This window comes from Numenius arquata, chromosome 19, assembly GCF_964106895.1.
Source record: "Numenius arquata chromosome 19, bNumArq3.hap1.1, whole genome shotgun sequence".
In the NCBI taxonomy this organism is placed as follows: Eukaryota; Metazoa; Chordata; class Aves; order Charadriiformes; family Scolopacidae; genus Numenius; species Numenius arquata.
This window is the reverse complement of record NC_133594.1, coordinates 686,972-708,225: the sequence shown is the minus strand read 5'-3', so window position 1 is coordinate 708,225 and position 21,254 is coordinate 686,972. Positions and strand designations below refer to the sequence as shown.

Below are 21,254 nucleotides of genomic sequence, written 5' to 3'. Positions count from 1 at the left end.
TAACCCAAGTCTGAGCTCAGAGCAGACCCTGCTTGGAGCAGGAGGTTGGACCAGAGACCTCCTGAGGTCTCTGCTGACCTGGATTTTGCTGTGTTAAGTGAGAGCTACGGGTTCCATTGGAAAGGTAAGTTACCAACCTTGGTCATTACAGAGGGCAACCTGGAAGCACCAAACTTACCCTAGGTGGGTATAAGTACGTTAGATAAATAGTAAAGAGAAATAATAATTAAAAAGTACAGCCATGCCACCTTTTTTTAACTGCTGTTTCTTCAAGCCCATTCTGTGATAGGTGAGGAGTTGAGGTTAGCATGGGGGAGTCTTGGCTTTCTGTCTGCAAAAGAAGCAGGATTAACTTCACTGCAGGTGGGGGGTGAGGATCCTCAGCCCTGAGCCGAAACATCTCAGTAGCAACAGCCATCACACAGTGTGTACCCGCTCCTGGTGCCCACTGGAGGGGAGATGGGCTCTGCAGCTGGGCCCTTGCTCTTTCCATTTGACCCAGTGACACGTGGTATCCAGCTCCAGGCAGGGGATGGAGACTCCTTCCCAGGCATCTGTTGCTGCCTTTGCTGTCTCTTTTTCAGTAGGTGCTCTGCTGCCCATTGGTGTTTTACTTGTCATGAGACTTTCCAGGCTCATCTCTGACCCCCTTGCTCTGAATTCTGACACAGGGCCCTACTGTGTTCTGGGCCCGGCTGTGCGCATCCTGGGCTTGTTATTCAGGTATTGAACATAGTACCCTTTTTGCCAGAGCTTGGGAACCACCTTGTGCAAAGAGTTGTTTTTTTTCTGTAGGTCAGCTTTTCTCCTTCTTACCTGTCGCGGGAATTTTTTTGTCTAAGAAAGGCAGGGCAGAGTGGGGTATGGAGAGTAAGGGGAAAACACCCATGAGGGTTCATGCCCCTGCTGTGTGCACGAACCCCTTGTCATTTGAGCCATAGAAGGATCTTCTGTGGACACAACTGCCTCTTCTGCGGTGTCTGGGTTTCAGGGAGCTCGGGAGAATGGAAAGTCACAGGCAGAAGTCGTCTCTGAGAGAGAAGAGTGACCGGCAGCTGCCCTCTGTGCCAGGCATCAGGGAAGCTGCCGTGGGAGCAGAGGAGGTGGAGCAGAGAGCAGTAAAAGAGGCAAGGACCACTTCTATTTTCATGCAGGGCTGTCTGAATCTGGCCTCCTTCCCAGTGCAGGAATTACAGAACCCCCTTTTTACCTGCCACACTCATTGCTATTCCAAAATAGTTTCATCTAGCAGGAAGAGCTGGAGGCAAGACCAAGCCAGCAGAGCAGGGAAGCGATGAGTGGTGGGCTAGGGGGATGTGGAAGGAAGGTCCACCACAGCCATCCAACCTGGTGGAAGAACAGGCTGTGCGTGTCACCTGCAGAGTGAACATGAAACTGCTCAGCTGATGCTGCTGTTCCTAAGTGCAGATGGTTGTAATTTCCTGACAAAGTCATCTTCCTCTTTCCCTCCTCACTGCTGCAATGAAATAGTTCAGCTGTCTTCTTTCCTCCCTGTGCCTTCCCCTCTGGGGCTGGATGAAATCCCTGGCCTACCCTGGTTGCCTCTGCACGGTTCTTCTCCTTTTTCCACTCAATGGCCTTCTTGTTTCCTTGTCAGTCTGTTTGCTTCTCATATATTTTAGGAATTTTTTATTTATCTTTCCTTTCCTGCTATTTTTGTTTTGCCTGCTGCTCCAGTGCTATTCCTCTGTGACCCGATTTGGCTGTTTACACCCTTTCTATTACAGACGTCTGTATTGTTCAAGTCTTCCTTTGCTATTTCTATCTCGTTGGGAACCTCTGGACTCATGAGCTCTGCAGCGATGGTTTGCTGCCTTCTACTAGAAGTTCTCACTATTTAAGGGATACAGCAAGATCCCTTTTTTCTCTCATGCTTCTCTGTAGGGCATAGATTGCATCCATCATAATCTGGTTTGGATGAGGAGCTCCCTTGGCCAGCAGTGAGTCCTTGGCACTGGTTCAAATACCTAGAAGTGTGGGGTTTTAAAAGCTGGTCAAGTTTTCTCCGTAGTGACTTTTTGGAGGCAGCTCTTACTCACGGCCACAGGGGACAGCTGAGAAGTTTTGATGAAGGCAACCTTGTGTGTTAAGTGAGGAGACATCTCGGCTGCTGCCTCTGCAGAGTACAGCAGGAGAACCTTGGCTTGGTCCCAGAGTCCTCGAGCTTTGGTGGCATTGAGCTGTGTTGTGCTCTAAAAACTTATCCTGAGAGCAACGAGTCATGTTTGTTCTTGGGAGGCAAAGTCTGCATCTTGCCTTACTGTGTCTGAGAGCAGGTCATACTTGGCCTGTTGGGAGGACGAGTTACTGATCTGGTGGGTGAAGCTGTGCTGTGACGTGCCCCTGCCTTCAGGTCCGAAGGGCTGTGGTAACGGGAAGGGCTGGCCTGGCCTTTTTTTTCCTGGGAAGAAGGGAGCTATGGGGCAAGCTGGGATGCAGCTGAGGCCAGTTGTTTGCTTGCTGCCTGCTTAAAGAGGAGAAAGCGGTGTTTAGACTTTCCAGCTGGGAAGGCACTTTCAAGATTCCCTTGAGGGAAAACTGTTGCACTTAGTTATTTTCAGCCTTTGGGGTTTTTAGTCCTATAGATTGTGTCTCTGGGACTCCCTTTTTTATTTTTTGACCCATTCTTGAAGAGACACAGATCTGTGGTATTGGGGAGAGGAAGTGCTCATGGGGACATGGTTACATGGCTTTTGGAGATACTTTTCTAGCCTTGGCTCAGGGTCCAAGACCAGAATTCCCACATGTAGAGAGAATAAAACAATGCAACCCACAGTGCTAATGTGTTAATAAAAAGGCTTGTCTGACTGCTACCAACTTTGACTTTCAGGGAGGAGGATGGGAGGAGAGAGGTTTTGAAAAAAACTTTTGATATTTTCTCCTAGGCAGGGGTGGCCAGTTTGACATCTAGGTCACTGGCTGTTCCTGTAGATGAGTCTGGCAGTCCTTGCTGAGATGCTCATGTTCATCTGTGGTTTGCTCCAGACTTTTGGAAGTCCTTGGGAAGAAGGTGTTCAGGCTAGATCTGAGCCATCATTCTCCATGGAAATTCCAGTCATGTTTAGGGGAGTTACAAACTTTGTAAAAACAGTCTCCCTCCTGCTGCTCACATACCATGGGAAATTCTTGGCAGCCTGACAGAGAGCTGAGTAAAACCACTGCCAAGCAGGGCTCCACCAGCCCCGCACCAGCACCAGTGCGCCAGAGACAGAGCTGTGGGAGGCATCACCTCTGACGTGAGCAGGTCTTTGCACTGTGCTGGGTCATGAAGCAGGTTGCTTTCAGCACACATGTCACAGTTTGGGGACTATAGTTTTAAGAGCTAGGCTGGCACCAGTGTTGGATCTGTGGTTGGGTTAGGAAGAAAACCCAGCATGGTCTCCATACTGAGAGCTTGTTTCTGGGCTCATCCCCAGGAGGCAAAGTGGGATAATGAGCTTCCCCCAGCACAGCCCTGGTCTCCAGAGCATGGTAGCCTTTGGTTTTGCCAGATCTGTAACTGCTACAGATTATGGACTGCAATATTCAAGCTGTTGGATTTTGGTATTATTCCTGTTCTTTTCTGTAGGAAAGAGGAACTTATGTACAAGAACATCTCCAAAATAACCATAAGTGGCTTGCAGAGCTCAAAGTTAAACTGTGAATTTTATGGTTGGCCATGAAACCTTAATTAATCTGGGAATGCATAAGCACCCAAGTTTTCATCTGCATGCTCATTGCTGCTTTCTAATAGTGACTCTGCCTCTTTGGAGGACAGCGTAGGACAGAATTAAGGTTGCTCTGGCAACTGTTGATATGGTACTTGCCTAATTGCAACTTACCAATGGCCTTTTAATACCTATTTTCAAAATACCAAATGTTAACAAGTACAGCAAATAGTGTTACTAGTCCCTAGTACTTCCAGACCTTTTGCCTGGATGAGCCTTGGATCATTTACAGGGAGTTTGGGATTCTGCAGGCAGGTGGGGAAGCAGCGGAGAAAGGGACTTGCCAAGGGCAACCAGCAGGCAAGTGGCAAAGGAGGAGATCACAAGTCTCTGGGCTTCCAGCCCAGTCCCTGTCTGCTGGACACAGCCCTCTGCTGTTGGATTGTATTTCTGTGCCCTGTGAAAGCAAGCAGAATAGCAAACGCACAGAGAAGTGGGAGGGAAAGAATTGCTAAAAGCTGAAGGTTTCTTAAAGTATAGCTGGTTTATTAACTTCACGTATGTCTGGTTAGTTATTTGAGACTTAGTGAGTGTTCCTTTTCTTAGGGGAGAAGTCCTGAGCCTGATGGAGCAATACTGATTAGTGTTGTGGGGAAGAGTCTTAGCATTTCTGGAATCTTTAAATAGAATGCTGTTAAAAGTGGGAAGAATCAGCAAGAAGTGATTTGAGGAGCCTTGAATTCATCTCCAGTGTATCAGTCTCATTGGCTGAGTCTAGTGGAACTTTCTGATAGTGGGGTTTCTCTGTTCTCTTGCCCTGGTAACAACTTTTTTGAGGACCATGACAAGCAGGTTGTAGTTTAAAAGCAGGTCATGCTCCCAGGCAGTACTAGCTGTGAGTGTGGAGTTCGCTGTTGGACTGTCAGCGTGGCATCAGTTACTCTCTGGTGTGCAGGAAAACAGCGTGAAAAAGCAGTTCCACTAAAACAACCCAGTTCGAATGCTCCACTTTCATTCCTAGTGGTGTTGCAGTTTGTTACTACGGCAATTCAGTGACATTTGCTGGAGGTTGAAAGACCAGTAATGGTTGGGTTTTGGTAGATCCCGTTTTTTCTGTCTCCATCTCCTGCTTTTGCATACACGCAATTCTGTTTAAGAGGCAAAGCTGGATTTTGTGCTGCTCCTCAAAAGCAGATCCCGGTGCTCGTGCTGCCAGTGGGTTACTCCTGCACAGCTCTTCACTGGTCTCCACCATTTGGGAGATGCCTGAGAGTCCAGCGTACAAATCCTGTCCGTAAGCCCAAGCCATCCTTTGCTTGCCAGAGCCCAACAGCCTCCTTCCCTTTTGGTTTAAATTCTAGTGGAAACAGGAGCGACTTTCCTAGTACCTTTGTGCTTGCCGGGAACAGCTCCATAGGCTGAAAGCTCCTAGGCCAGATCCCACAAAATTCCCAAGTAACAAAATCACCCTTTTCTTTGTGTCTGTTGGCTTTTCTGTTGTGTTGGAGCCCTTTTTTCCTGTTCACAGTTCATCTTTGAAAACTAGTATTGCCGTCTTACAGGTGACGATATTTACCAGGTATTTCAGACCACCCTCTTGAGTTACCAGGTTGTATGGGGGGGGGGCAAAAAGTTACCTTTGCATATTGTGTGACAACGTTAGATCACCTCCACACAGCCCGAGGAGCAGCTCTTCCCAGACCGTTGCATGAAGTTTTTCTGGGGTAGATGGGAAGTTCTGGCACTACAGAGAGTGTCCTGTCTGAATCTCTCCTGGAAGGAGGCAGGAGAGTTTCCATGTTGCCCTTTGAAGCAGAGAGAGAAGTGACTGTATCTACTGGAAAATCCAGCTGACCGGATAGAGTGTTATCCCCCGAGCCAGGCTGGAGACCCCCCAGCACTCCCCTGAGCAGCAGCCTGTGGAGCAGGCATCGTTGGCAGGTGACAGAGCATGGGAGCAGCCACCCAGCCAAGCTGTGGAGCAGTAACTCCCATGCCCTGCTCAGCAGCAGCCTGTAGCCACCCTCGTCTCCTGCAGAGGAGATGGCTTTCAGCTATGCTTTCCTGAGGGAGGGAAGCCATTTCCTTGCGGTCGGGTAAACTGGCATGTGCTGGGTCAGTAATGGATCTCACTGGAGGAGCTGCCTGAGTTCAGGACCCTGCTGAGAGAAGGGGTGAAAAGAGGAGACAAGCTCATCGCCTGCTGCAAGGCGCTGGGTTAACCAGCGTTCATCAGGCTGTGTGTTGAGGGCAGCCAGTGTCTGCTCGTTAGCAGCAGCTGCTGATTGCTGCTGAAACTAGAGTTCCTGACTCTGAACTAGTATTTGAGTGCACTTTTCCTTCTACTCATCTCAAGAGGATTCCTTCCCCTCGCACAAGGCAGGGTAAAAACAACTAGATGAAATTGGTGATTGTCAGTGACAAAAATTTGCAAGTTCTCATTGATAGCTGTGAGCTTGCAAGAATTTTAAAAGTAGATTTGGGCTCCAGAAAGTTTCATTGTTTCATAGATAGAACGTCCTCAAAGTTACTGTTCTAATGTGTTCTTCAGAAATGTGCTGTGCAGACAGTTCTTCAAACTCTCAGTTGTGTGGCCTTTCCCAGTGCTTTCCCTGCGAGCCCTGAGTGGGGTGTTCTGCCTGTGGGCAATCTTAACTCTGCTTTGCTGCAATTAAACTGGTTTTGTCTTTCCCTCTATGGCCAGACTCCACCACCCTTCCACTTCCTTATAGCAGCTTTTTCTTGTATTATGCGTTGCTTTCTGGGGGTACAAAGTTTGTGTTATCGAAGGTTTCCATAAATTCTAGTATCCTACAGAGAGAAAAACACAGGTACGTCCTTCAGGGAGACAGGGCACAGCTGGTGATCTGAAGACTTCGTGAGCTCTTTTGTTACAGTCCAGGCTTTAGCATCCTCCCCAGCTCAGAACTGGCCCTCAAGAAGAGACCGGGAAGTGGCTGGACCACATTCTCTTCTCCTCTCGAGTGACAGACTGCTGTGCTACAGACCAAAACCATACTGCAAACTACAGTTATAAAATGCTGAGAAGCATTTCAACTCCAAGGCCACCAGTTCTGCTGGTGCAACCTAGGGAAGGGAGAGCCAGCCAGCACGTTTTCCTTGGGCTGCGTCACATAGGAGCAACCACCAAGGAAGGCAGGGATACAGTGTCACAGAGTTAAAAATAACTGCTTTTAAGGCTAGATATCCTTATACAAGAGATACCAAAATGGTCTTCAGAAGAGGTGCTCCAGTCCCAGCTATGTACGTGATGAGGCAGGCAGGACAACCCAGTATCTCTTTTTTTCGGTTACTAGCTGAGTGCCATCATCATCATCACCGGTTCAGAGCTTGACTCCAGCTTGGGCTTTGCCATAGCCTGGAGGGAAGCACATGGCTCTGGTCCAGGAGAGGGACCTTGCTGACCTGTTCAGCTTTCTCAGCTCTCTCGCGCTGAACCTTCCACATTGTGGGACATTTTTTTCAAGGTTGCTGTGTGATGTCTGAGTCATTGCTCTTTGCCAGATCTTCAGTCCCTCTTACCAAGTACCCAGGTGTAGTGATTTATGCCTCAATGCACAATATATTTTAGCTTTTGATAATATCCCAACCTCTGGGAGCTGGCTGTAACTTAGGAGACTGACAGTGGGTCAGGAGGCACATCTTTTGAAAATTAAATATAACTGTGCTGTCATCTGTGAGCTTTATTTCCTCCTTCCCCATTCATAGCAGTATCATCCTTGCATATTGTGTGCTAGGTTGTAGCTGGATGCTGGGCTGAGATAGAACATTCGATGTTAGAGAGGACACTGAGTTTTATCTGGGTCTGAGGATGTTGTAGGCTGCAAACAGAATTATGTTTTTCTTTCCAGATTTTTAGCCAAATGCACTCAAACCCATCACCTGTGCACAGGGCAGCATCCATGAGGAGTGTGTCTCCACTGCGTGACATTATTTAGTTACAAGAAGGAAAAAAGAAAATTGCAATTTTTTTTTTTTCTTCCAAAATGGAATACATAGTAAATATTTCACAACCCCATAAATAAAAATGATTGGCCTGATCTTTTAAAAACATATTTCCCTTTGGGCTCTGACTAAGCATGAGAAAGTTCAGCCTAAGAGGGAATTTATTTGCAAAAGCAGTGAAAGGTTAGAAGCAAGGATGTGGGCTGGAATACGCCTTGCAAACGTTAACTGTGGAGGCAGAGTGCTAATGCCTTGCATGTGCAAAAATATTTTGAGGGTTGTGAATTTAAACCATGAAATTAATAAATTCAAAATTAAGATTTTTCTTTCCCAGACATTAGGCCTACAGGGTATGGTGATTTTAATGTTATGAGTGGTGATGGAAAGATACGTAAGTGGTTTGCTGGTGTTAATTTAACATTAAGGATCTTTAGCATCTCCATTTCTTGATTAATTTTAAATATTCAAATTTGCAACCTTAATGTTTCCTTAAAGTAAATTTTAGCTTCTGATTTCCTTGTACTTTTTGAGAGGTAACAGAGCAAGAAATGGAAAGTTCCACTGTTGTGCTTGGTAAAACTTACTAATGCCCTACACAATTGGAAGCCTAATGTAGCTGATGTGTGTGCGCACACCCACGCACACTTGCCAAAGTGAATGGTTAGTCATTTACAACTTTGTGATTAATTTTTCCAATGTTCTTATTTAATAATTCTCCTGCTCCACGGGGAGGGCAATAAAAATGGATTTTATTTTTCTAATGCGTTTGCATTTTAAGTAGGTAAAGTCTCTTTAGATTCCCATTTGCCTAACAAGTAGATGAATATGTTCATCTTCAAATTCAAATGACCAATGGGCTGAGACCAAGAATGATAAATTTCCATGCAGGAGAAGGACATTAAGAAAATAATATGGAACTTAGTTCTGGGCTCTACAGCATGAAGAAAATGTTGACCTTAAGGCCTGAGGTCTGTTCCTTCGGGGCTGTAGCTGTTGCCTTTCACAAAAGCACCTTTGACCTCAGCTCCGGTCTGCGGTCACTCGCTCTTCCCTTTTTCAGCAAGTTCCAGAGCTGTCCCTTGCTCCTTAACACAGGCTACTCCTGTCTTGCTCTGACATCCTCCTTTTGTGAGTAATTGCAGGACAGGAATGGGAGAGAGTTTATCGCTGGGATTTCTCAGGTGTTCGGTAACAGGGAGGCCCGTTTCCCTTTGCCTTTCTCTGCAGCTGTTTGCAAGTTCTGAATCAGAGCCTTCACATTACAGCGACGACGACTTTTTTTGAGGCTGGGTGAAATAGGTGACAGTTCCTGGACCTGTTTTTTAATAGGGTAAATTTGAAGTTGCTCTTCTGACATAACTCACACTAAGGGTTCTTGTTGGATGTTCTCACCTTGGGTATCCTGTTGGGTGTCTTTGCCTTATAACCACGGAAAGCGTGCTCAGGACCACGACACACATCATCATGCTGGAGGGTTTGACATTCATGCAAGCCCTGCACTTCCATAGCTCTGGAGAAGACCAGTTGCTCTGTGGTAGTTTAAATATAAGTTTTTAGAAAAGGAGGCTTTCCAGTTGGCTGTAAATCTGTGGTTTCCACATGATCTGATACAGAAAATTGATAATATACCCATAAAAATTAAATCTCTGCCCCTTTCACAGATGCTGACCAAAAGGATCATGTTTACAGAAATCTGGACGTTAATACTTAGCCGCACATCTCTTACAGAGTTCCTAGGCAGCAAAATTGATGAAGAAATATACTTATTCTACTAAAAAAAGGATAAGAATTTTAGTAATCTCAGACCATTCTGATCATCCGTCAGTTTGTCCTGAAAATGCCAGGAGAGCTTTATTGAAGATGGAAGTACATCCCTCCACTGTTCATTAAGAAGGGACGCACTTTCCATCTTCTGACATGGTTTGAAATTTAGCAAGAGAAGACGTGTACAAACAGCAATGCCATTAATTATTCCAAATTCTTCTTTCAGCCTCAACCTTTGTCTGCTGAGCCACATGTTGGCATTTCAACAGCAGTAAACCTGAATAGCACACAAAAAACCAAAACACCTTAAGTATTTTTTTTTTATTTCTTGAAAACTATATCCCAATCATTTGTAAGCCAAGAAAATGAGCGAAAAGGTGCAGCAGCCTGTAGTGTTGAGTAATTCAGCTTGTCTCACCACACTTCTCAGAATTTGCACTGCTAAGGATCTTAATAACCAGGAAAGGCAGAGAAATACAAGGATTACCTTCTTAAGATCTCTTCCCTTCAACCTAAGCAAAAAGATCAGAGTTCTTGATTACCTTACCTGATTGTAGAGAGGAGGGCTCTGCATCCTTCTTACTTTACTTTAATTTGATTTTGTTCTTTATGACAGTTTATAGAGCCAGGGTCTCTTCTTCAGTGCTTCTCAGTCATTTAACTATCGCTTTTCCTTTCCACTTTGGAAACCAGGCAGTGATACTCCCTGTGAATTCCCGTCTGGAAATCAGTACAAACAAAATTTCTGGTCAAGAAGAAATGAGCAGGAAGAAGTCAAGATGAGGCTTGTTTTTCCTTTATGAAACTCTCAGTGCTACGTCATTTAATCTGAACCGTCGTGAAGTAGATAAAGTAGTGTATGTTGCCAGCCAAACTATTTTGATTTCAAAAGGAGGTTAAAATAAAATGGCCTTTATTGTCTGTAGAGTGTGACTCCATAAAGTGGGCTCAGCTGAGGGTTTTTTCACTTAAGATGGAGATTCAGCATCCTTTTTGATGGAAAAAAATAAATCTTACTCCATCAACAAGTTATGTATGTACAAGTACACTTATTTTTTTAATTATGCAGGATTAATGCTGTTCTTTGTCAAATTGCTGGTTGTAGCGTATTAAATACCTCTTGTCAACATTCTTTATCTTACATTAGTTACAATTTGAATAAAAAAGAATTCAACAGTGCTCTGAAGTGACACCAGAATGAAAACTCTGAAACTAGACCTGCTGGTGTTACATTGTCTGGTGTGTCTGAATTGTGCCACGGAGTCAGAATATCCTGGTTCATAATGCTGAGTTTGGGGATAATCATAGAATGCTGTAACATTTTCACTTTCAATTGCTGATACTTGTTGTCTGTGGACTCAACTTTAACATACTTTTGACTGTGAGAGAAGGAAATTCATTGATGTGTAACATCCTGAGAATGCCTGGGAAGTCTTTTCTCTCTCAACATCCAGGGAGTAGTACCCAAAACTCCTTTTCCCCAAAATGTTTTAAAAAAATACAGCTTGTGGCCATCAGAATATTACGAACAAGAAGACTGTCTTTCAGAAATTAATTCAGGATATTCCCCTCTGTATGGAATTTCCTGCTACTCTGGTGCTGAGTTTCCAAACGTGGAGAGATTACATATAGCCCTGGATGGTCTGCATTTAAATCTCCGTCGTGCTGATACATTCAGCTGACACATGGTTTGGATAAAGCAGCGCAGAATTCATAGAATTCACTGGCCACCTACTTGAAAGCAGCTTAAAAAGTGCTGTAAGGTGAAGTCAGTGCTGTCACTGCTGAATGCATCTGCAGCAGCTCTTCATAGGAGCTGGGACTAAGCTGTGAAATGCTTCAGCAAGAACCCGAGCCCAAGCCTGTGGCTCAGAGCCCTCTCACCTGGCATTTAGCCCCTTCCCAACCTGTAGGTGAGCTAACATCTTACACCATTTTTTGGTAATTTCAAGGGATTTGGCTCATCTGCGAAGATTTGGGATTACCTTTTTCTTGACTTAGTAGTTTACAGCCTGAGGACGCCCCTGCGGGAAGCATGGGAAGCTCCATGCCAGGTAAAGCCGGTGTGTGCCCAGATGTCTCCCGTGTAGGGGGAGGCAAGGCCAAATGTTTGTGGGAAGTAAGTAAATGATCATGAAATGAGTGATCTTGGAGTAGTTTGCCCACAGGGAAGGTTTTTTCCTAGCCCCCACTTAGGAGCTGGCTTGTGCCTTTGTGTGTGAGGGTTTCTGTCCTTTCCAAATTTCTGGATTTTATTATTATTTAATCCTTACTAATGTAATTCTGGATACTTTAATCCTCTTAGGGGATTGCTGACTTTGGGCTCAGTCCTGTTCCCTTTTCAAGGAATTTTGCCATTAGACACCTTTTAAGTTGAGCTGTGATGTAGATTGCAACTGATTTTACTGGCAACTCTCCTTGGCTGTAAAATGCAGGTGTAAAGGTCATAACTGCTGTGCAAGAGCACGGTTTGAACAAGCAGTAGGTGGAGATCTACAGACCTGTGTCTGCAAACTCACATTTTACCTCTCCCCACTGCCAGTCCAGCATCTGGAAGGAAACCCCTAAAGATGCCAAAGGGTTAGGTCAAAGGAATTGTCCATGAACCTGCGCGGGGAATATCCTGCTAGTTTAGGAAGCCATAAATATGTTCCTTTCCATCTAGGTGCCCCTCTGGCTGCGGAAAGGGAGAAGAAGCCTCTCTCCAGAGCTGTCTTTGTGCTGCCCTGGATGGAATCCACAGAAACAAGTGAGGGTCCCAGATGTTTTTGCTCCCTGCTCGGTCGTAAGGAAGCAGTAACTGCACCCTGGGTCTCCTGGGGAGGCTGCTCAGATGGTCTCTGTGCTGGACACGGCCTGGAAAGGTGTTTCCTGGTGACAAGCACGTGCCACATATCTCAGAAAATGCCAGCCTCTCCTGTTTCTTTGCATCAGGTGGTTTAGTCGTGGTGGCTTTGGCTCTTACTGAAGAGTGTTGGAGTTGCTCGTGGTTCCTTTCCGTGGGGCAGACATCCCGGGGAAGGTGGTGCTTTTTCCAGGTGCTGCTCTGCGGCCATTGACCAGCTCCAGCCCTGTGTTTGTCACCAGCAGAACTCATAAGGACTCCAGCATCTGCCAGCAGATTTTCAGGAAACAGTTAAGGAATGTGAAAATGAGCATCGGAGCATCTCACGGACTGTCCTGTGATCCACTGGCTGGGGGTGGAGGGATGATGCTGATACTTCAGTGTCACATAAACCTCACTCAGAAATGCTGTTTGGGGGGAAAAATGTCATAACCTTAAATGGAGAGATGACAGATAAATGTATTGCAATGGGCTTAACTGTAAGAAATGCAGCTCTCCTCCCCTTTCAGAGATGCTGCTGGACTTTATGAACTGTTTGGGAAACTGTTTCCCACTGTGAGCCAGGAATGCGAAATTCCTGGAGTTTGGTGTTCCTTTGCCGTTCTCAGACCTTCTGGTGTAAAGGTGCCACCCCGACCATGGGGCAGGACAAGCAGTGCTGTCCAGACTTCCCACTCTTCATTTTTAATCTTGCTGCTTTTTTCTTGACTGGGACTTGGAACACTGCTGGATTTAGGAATAATTCATCAGGCTATTGCAATCTATTTACATTCAGCAGTTTTGCCCTTCCGCATTTGGAGGCTGTCCCTACCAGACAGGTATTTCTGCAGTGCTGTGTAACAGTGGGATCACTTAGGATTCAAGAGTACCTGCAAAGTGTCTAGTTGTCGTGAAAGCTCCTCTATCAAGTTGCTTTAGTGGCTTCTTCCATTTGAAAGGTCAATATGAATTCTGGGTCAGGTGAAAATTGTTTTTCACTGTGGAGAAATCCTTAAAGAAGCTCCCACAGCCTGCTGTGTGGAGAGCCCATCATTCTGGACCCTTAATGGGATGAGCTGTCATCATTGCAGGGATCTCATCTAGATGGTGTATGTAACTGTTTCCAATTCAGGTTTCTCTGATGCTGCACAGAGCTCTTTGAGCCCATTGGAAACTCGTTTGTACACAGTTTTTGTGATCTCAGATTCCTGAACTTATGATTGAGAGCAGCCCTGAGGAGAGGGACTTGGGGGTGTTGGTGGATGAGAAGCTCAAAACACTCCAACAACATGCGCTGGCAGCCCAGAAACCCGCTGCACCCTGGGCTGCATCCCCAGCAGCGTGGCCAGCAGGACGAGGGTGGGGATTTTGCCCCTCTGCTCCGCTCTGGGGAGACTCCAGCTGGAACACTGCCTCCAGCTCTGGGGCCACCAACATCAGAAGGACACGGACCTGTTGGAGCGGGGCCAGAGGAGGCCATGGAGATGCTGGGAGGGCTGGAGCCCCTCTGCTGTGGGGACAGGCTGAGAGAGTTGGGGGGGTTCAGTGTGGAGAAGAGAAGGCTCCAGGGAGATCTTAGAGCCCCTTCCAGTCCTTAAAGGGGCTCCAGGAAAGATGGGGACAAACTTTTTATCAGGGCCTGTTGCAATAGGACAAAGGGTAATGGCTTAAAACTAAAGTAAGTTCGATTCAGACTAGGTACAAGGAGGAAATGTTTCACTGTGAGAGTGGTGAGAGCCTGGCCCAGGTTGCCCAGAGAAGCTGTGGCTGCCCCATCCCTGGAGGGGTTCAAGGCCAGGTTGGATGGGGCTTTGAGCAACCTGGTCTGGTGGGAGGTGTCCCTGCCCAGGGCAGGAGTTGGACTCGATGATCTTTAAGGTCCCTTCCAACCTAAACCATTCTGTGATTCTATGATTCTATGAAGGTGGGTTAAGGGACCTGTATTTTTAGCTTGTGATATGGAAGTCCTGACCTTTCAACAAATTTCTGATCGCCGTTGTTCCCTTCATGGGTTTCTAGAGCAAAATCCACCGAGTCCCTGGTCCAGGTGCCTTAAGGAAGGAATCCTCTTCCTTCACCTGCCACTGTTGGGCATGTGTCCTCTGTTCTCCCTCTTTCCTGACAGAATGAAATATGTGGTTTCTTCTCTGCTGTTTTGCTGAAGCAAAACAACAACAAAAAAATCTCAAAATATTTAATGCAAAATCTGGAAGGAAGATGACCCGGCTGGTCATCCCTAGGGTGGGGTATTTCAGCAGCTACAAGTCGCTGCTGAACACAGACCGTGTGGCAGGAGCCAGGCAGCAGGAGCCCCTGGAGACAGGCAGGAGAGAGAGAGCAGCATGGTCCTTATCCTTTACTGGAGGGGCACCTGCAGGCAGAGCGGTCAGAAAGGCTCCCAGGTCCCGTGGAGTTATTTCTTGGGGTACTGAGATGGCCTGTTTGCCTTCTCAGTTTCTCAGTCCTTTTTATCTGAGGAACTGCCTTGTAACAAGGCTGTTCTTGCTTTTTTTTCTAATAAGATGTGTTGCTGTATTTTGGTGCATGTATTTCATGAGATTAAATCTGGGATATAGAGATATAAGGCCATTTCTCCTTAGACCTCTTTCTAGAATCTCTGCTCCCCTTGGAAAGACTCATGAGCATGAAGGAGGAAGGGTATTTTCTGGAGTTTGGTTTTTAACTAGATGCCTTTCAAGCATTTTGTAAGTCTAGATTTGCAGCAGTGTAATATGGTGACTGCTCATCTTGCAGGGAGGATGTGTTCTGCAGGACTGTTGCCCAAGTTACCAGTAAAGGGCAGCACTGAACCTCTCTGCCAGTGGGCTAATTGGTAGCTTTCTCTGTATTTTTCCTTAAGTCCTAATAGTGCTTTTGGTGGAGCTGCAATGTGTTAATGTCTGCCTGGGGATAGGAGACAGCTTGAATCTGGTCAGACTTGCTTGAGTAGCATTAGTTTTATGTGTCTGGTACCATCTCTTTATATGTCTGTTTTATGTGTGGTGTCTGGTGTCTTCAGAGGCTTAGGGATGGGGGGATCAGTATGGGCTTGCAGCACACCTGAGCACTCCAGGTCCCCACTGGAGGTGATGTTACGTATATTGGGTACGGTGCCTGGGCTAGAGTTGGCTTTAGTCTGGTAGTTATAACCCAGAGCAGGAAAAGTATGCGTTTCCCCATTGATGCTCCAGGCTGGGGGAAGAGTGGCTGGAGCTGCCCAGTGGAAAAGGACCTGGGGGTGTTGGTCAACAGCCAGCTGAATATGAGCCAGAGTGTGCCCGGGTGGCCAAGAAGGCCAACAGCATCCTGGCCTGTGTCAGGAACAGTGTGGTGAGTAGGACTAAGGAAGTGATGGTCCCCCTGTACTGGGCACTGGTGAGGTCCTACCTCCAGTGCTGTGTCCAATTTTGGCCCCTCATGACAAGAAAGTCATTGAGGGGCTGGAGCGTGTCCAGAGAAGGGCAACAGAGCTGGTGAGGGGTCTGGAGAATAAGTCTTATCAGGAGAGGCTGAGGGAGCTGGGGGTGTTCAGCCTGGAGAAAAGGAGGCTGAGGGGAGACCTTCTCGCTCTCTACAACTCCCTGAAAGGAGGGTGTAGCCGGGGGGGGTCGGTCTCTTCTCCCAAGGAATAGGCAATGGGACAAGAGGAAACGGGTTCAAGTTACACCAGGGGAGGTTCAGGTTGGATATTAGGAAAAATTTTTACACGGAAAGGGTTATCAAGCCTTGGAACAGGCTGCCCAGGGAAGTGGTGGAGGCACCATCCCTGGAGGTATTTAAAAGATGGGAAGACGTGGTGCTGAGGGACATGGGTTAGTGATGGTTTTGTCAGTGTTGGGTTGATGGTTGGACTTTGAAAGGTCCCTTCCAATCCAGGCAATTCTATGATTCTAAGTAGTTGCACACAAGCTAATTCTGGGTGAGTTTCCTGCTAAGGAAGCTGTCACTGGTGAGGACAGCACTGGAGGTGTTGCTGGTTGACAACAAGGACAGCTCTATTGGGTAAGAAGGAAGAAGTCTGGTACTTGGGTGCAGCCCTGGAAGAGTCGTTGTTCAGAGAGGGTGAAGCTTAGCTACACATCGTCAGTCTCCTGACTGACTGAATTCTGCGTAAGCCTCCTCGTCTCTGCGGCTTGGCACCATTTGCTGGGTGTTATCTCTGTTAAAGAGTCCAGGAGGAGTTTAGAACCAGGACCAGCTGGAACAAAAACTTACTTCTCATAACAACTTGTTTCACTATACTCTGTGGAGGTCATTCTTCCTTAGGGAAAACAGTCCCCTAACAAAACAAGCAAAGCCCTATGCTCCTGTGCTGTGCTGCTACTCTGTCGTGTTTCCATTTTCCCCCCCCTGCCAGGAGGAGGCAGTGACCGGACCCATTTGCTGCTCAGCCCTCTGCTGCTGACAGTGAGACCCCACAATCTTTTCCAAATTACAGAGGTACAACTAGCCGTGCCTGTTGGAGTCTGAAGTGGTGCACCAGTGCTTTGTTTTATTCTGTTCTAACAAGTGTCCTTATTTATTGAGCACTTCTCTTCCAAACTAAGACCATAATAGTTTTCTTCCTCTAAATGGAGATACTGGAAGTGCTTGGGGTTTGGTACTCCTCTGAAGGATTAGTCTTCAGTTCATCTACCGCATGGCTTGTTACACTTCAAAAAGGAGGTTGGTTTCTTGTCTTGGGGATGCCCAGCGATGTGGGACTGATTACTGATGACACGTTATGAATTTTTTCTGCTAATAATTGGCTGTATTTTTTTTTTTCAACAGATAGACAGATACTAGTATCATTAGATTCTCTTTGTTGTTGAAAAGGGCCTGAGCCGTTCAGCACCATTGTATGGGCCACAGAAGGAGACTGCATAAGATTTTATAATGAAACATAGTTAAATGTGACCCACTGGTGCTTTTACCACTTGAACGTTCTCACAGCCACATTTTGCTTCTCCTCCTCCTCTTCCTTAAGCACCGCACTGTCTGCAGCAGCGAATCCTTTTCATCTCAGTATGTACACCTGGGCTCTGTCTCACTTGCTCAGCCGAAGCCTTTTAAAACCCCTTAGATGATCTAGCTTAGCATTGCTGTGCTCTGATTAAGATACAAACATTTTTTGGTAGCAGAAAAAAAGTTCCAGTGCCTAGCTGTTTAACACCTTTTATATTTGGCATTTTTCTCTTCTAGATGACCATAGCTTCTACTTTCATTCTGCCAAGCAGAATAAAGGGGCAGAAAATGATTCTTCATTTAGTGTTGAAGCCCCACGTGCTGATGGACTGCAGTAGTGAACCCAAGTGAGCGACCAGTCTGTACCAATGCATACTAGCTTAAAATACTCACTTTATTTAAGAAATAAAATTATTGAGAAGTAAAATAAAATCTTACTTAATGTGGATACTATGGTGTGTTTGAACACAGTGTGAAAGAGGTAAAACTAAGGCTTTAAGTTTTTGTGCTTGTGGATGGATACAGACCACTGAGCTCCTGCAGGTGACCTTGCCGAATGGCAGCTCATCGTGGAGCCACGGTAGCTGATGTGTGCACTCCCGGCTTGCTCCTGTTCTGAAGTAAAACATGTTAGTTTTGAGATCCTTTGTGGCTACACCAGCTGGTGTGTTTCACTCTGCAGTGGGCTGTACTGGTGGTGGGCTGACAAGTGCAGTGCTGCGAGTTGCAGTGGGGTGACCGCTCGTGGGTGTCAGTCTGTACCCCGAGGTGTGTGTCAGGTATCAGACGGTGGAAAAACCCCACTAAGTTGGCAAGCAAATTACTCCTCTTACACTGATGTGATAGTTGAGCCAAAGGCATCCCTTGTCCCCGGCCAGACTAAAATGAATTCATAAGCATCTCGAGCTTTTTGCATCTCTCTTCCCCATGGCAGTGGTGACCGGGGTCTGTTCTTGCTGGGATGAAGGGAAGGGTCCAAGGTACATGAAACCAGGCTCCAGCAGTTCTCCTGTTCACTGAGCACCTTCCTGTCCTGTATGTTTCAGATTGTTGGTTCTCTCTGGTTTGATTGTTGCAACGTGCCCGTACGGGATGTTGGATGTAGTTAGTAACCAGTGAGAGCAGCAGTGAGACCCGAGCGCAGTACGAGCCTGCGGGCACAGCCAACCCATGTCGTAGGTGGCAAATTAAGAGTTTGACTTCTAACAACTCATGCGTTGGCTCGGTGTTTAGTTCTGCCGGTTTGTCCCCAACCTGACCAGTCCTTGCCTACTGTAGCCCTGAACTTCCAAAGGAGGTTTCAGCAGGGCCTGCTGCTCTGTGTCGTCGTTGCTGCGAGGTCTCACAGAGGCTGTGCTGGAGAACGGGGCTGAATAGGAAACAACAAATCAGAATATGTCCCAAACCATACAGCGTGGGGCAGAGAGGGACAATGTGAAGCAGTGGTTGTCTGCTTGCCATAGACATTCGACAGAGCATGTGGGATGAATGGGATGAATAACTGCAAGGGGTGTCTGACTGAGCAGCGTTGTCTGGAGTGCTTGCCTTTTACCTCAAAGTTTCTAAAGTGGCCTGTTTTCTTCTTCCTACAGACAATTTTAGGTACACGTGTGACATTTGTGGGAAAAAATATAAATATTATAGCTGCTTCCAAGAGCACAGAGACCTACATGCCGTGGATGGTGAGTACTGTTTTGACACTCAGATGCCCAAATTAGAATGACAAGTCCTTGGGAAAGACAAAATGTGGTTCTGCAGGACGGCGCGGCCCATGATGTACAGGCTGTTGCCCAGCATGGCCCGCTCGCCTTTGCCAGTGGAGGCACAGTCTGCAGGCGCTGCAGGAAGAAGTTTGCTGCACTTGATTCTCTTTGCGTGCATCAAAATAACACCCTCTGCCGGGCCCTGTGGTCCTTGCAGTCCCGTCTGTCTGAAGGCTCGTGGATGGGACGGGTGTGCTAGAACCGAGTGCCTCAAGGTGAACTGTCGGTCTGGCTACTCGCTGGGCAAGAGTTGCTTGCCTTTTGGTTTTTTTACTTCACAGGTTTGTTCCCAACGCGCTCCTCTGTGAGAAACCACATTTCAGAGTTGAGAAATGTTGTTTCGTTCCTGTTAATCGCTGTGGTAGTGAACTGATTGCAGTTCTCCGTGGACGTTACAGGCCAATTTTTCCTCTGTGCATGTAGATGTGGCCTAGGCTGGTGACACTCGGACAGAAGCAGGCACTCTCCTCCCGAAGCAGTGTTTCTTTTTTTCACATTGGGGAAATAGAAGCAACAACATACTCTCTTTGGCTTGCCTGCACGCTCTTAACTAGGCATCTAAAGCTCCTCAACTCAGAGCCCACAGATGTTCCAAACCCTCGCTGCGTATGCTACCAGCCTGTCCATGTCGCTCCTTACTTGGCCGCGGAGGGAGCCCTGGCAGAGTTTCGGAAAGGCCCTGCTTGGAAAGCGGAAGGTTTTGAATGGCTGGACTCTCTCGGAAAAGCAAGTGTTTTTTCACAATACGTGGTGTCAAAAAAAATTTCTGTTCTTAACTGGAGCATGTGGACATCTGAACATGCTCTAAGATCAGCCAGTGTTCTCTTAGAGCGCACCACTGCAAGCTCCCTTCCTCCCATGGGGAGCCAAAATTGAATTACTGGGACTGAAAGTCACTGTGAGATGGACATGTCTGCTCCTGTCAGAAATGTGTCTTTGTAGCTATGGTTCAGGTAGCTCTGCCTAGAGGTTACCAGAGGGCTTTGGAAACCGCTTCCACGCATGTCTTGCAAGGACACTGTTTGTCTCAGTCCCTCCAAGGGGCTGGTTGTGTCGCAGCAAACACAAGCGTGAGGCCACTGCGCATCTGAACTTCATGTGGGGCTCTGTCAGTGGCAAAACAAAGGCCTTGAGAATTTGTGTATATTAGGGCTGGGCATGCTCAAATAGTCCTGTGTGGATGCTGCTGGGAAGAGGAGGGACTGGGGCACAAAGCCTGGTTTATTCTGTTTATTCTATGAAGCGATGCGTGGAATACAGGAGGAAAACAAGGCCATTTAAGAGGATTTAATTTCTCTTTTGTTTCTTCCCCTCCTTCTTCTATTCTATGTTAGTTTTTAGTGTGGAAGGGGCCCCAGAAAACCGGGCAGGTAAGCTGAGATCCTTCATGTGCTTTATTTCACAAACCTTTTCAGACATTCAGTAATTCAGGCACAGCAGGTCCGATTCTACACTTGTAAGGAGTTTTGTCACTGATTGCAGTGGGAGAGGAGCATCCCCTCTCCCTCTCCCAAAGAGTACAGCCAGTAGGTTGATGCCCAGCCCTAGTAGCTACCAGGCTTTTGTTGTACATACACTTGATCAGGCTTTTGAAGATCAAAGAAACAGATGTTTTACGTCTCTGGTGATTTAGTGAATTGTTCAAGGCATAAATGAAATTATTTTTTAAAATGGGTTGGGTTCTGATTTGGTGCTAGCTGTGCTAGTAGATGGTAGAAGGTTACTGCTCAGTATTTGTTAGGTGGCTTGCTCACAGACTGCGTTACTGTGCCCACTTTCAGACAGTGTAACATCATTAGATAGGAGATGTACTGGAAGAAAATCAGAAAATATGACTCAGGCTTTGCAATGAGTTTGTTCAGTCTTTCTCTGTATTTTTTAAATACTATATACCTACAAGGCATGTTACTGGGCTGGAAGGGGGGGTAATAACTGCCTGGGGCACCTGAGGAGGAGGAGGAGGGACAGGTCAGACAGAGGGGTCATTTGGTTTATAATTCCTGTCTTGAAATCTTGTTACAGATCGAAATGTCATTACAGATGCAGGAGCGTTCAGTGCCCATGCAGCTGTAGGAGGAAAACCTGAGGGGGTTGTCAGCTCTCTTGCTGGTTCTGTTCTCTTGCAGACCCCTATGACCAGGCCGTCATAGCAGCAGATGAAGTGAAGGAGGAGGAGCCGGAACCGTTCCAGAAGATTGGTCCAAGTATGAGTTATTATTATACAGCTTCGCACAAAAGAGACAGTACAGTGGTTTCAAATCTGGCATCAGCTGGAGTACTTCTGGGAAAACCAGAAAGCACTGTGTTACGCAGAGGTGTTGGGAC

At 46.7% G+C, this 21,254-nt stretch overlaps 1 protein-coding gene across 1 annotated transcript in view; it reads left to right on the top strand.

Annotated features, from left to right (window-relative positions):
• The window catches only part of ZNF618 (zinc finger protein 618), a 174,302-nt gene that overhangs the window by 117,410 nt on the left and 35,638 nt on the right, over window positions 1–21,254 (top strand). The window contains exons 7-8 of the mRNA XM_074161371.1: window positions 18,759–18,848; window positions 21,056–21,133. Of these exons, the coding sequence (XP_074017472.1) occupies window positions 18,759–18,848; window positions 21,056–21,133 (168 nt within the window). The remainder of the gene's footprint in view (window positions 1–18,758; window positions 18,849–21,055; window positions 21,134–21,254) is intronic.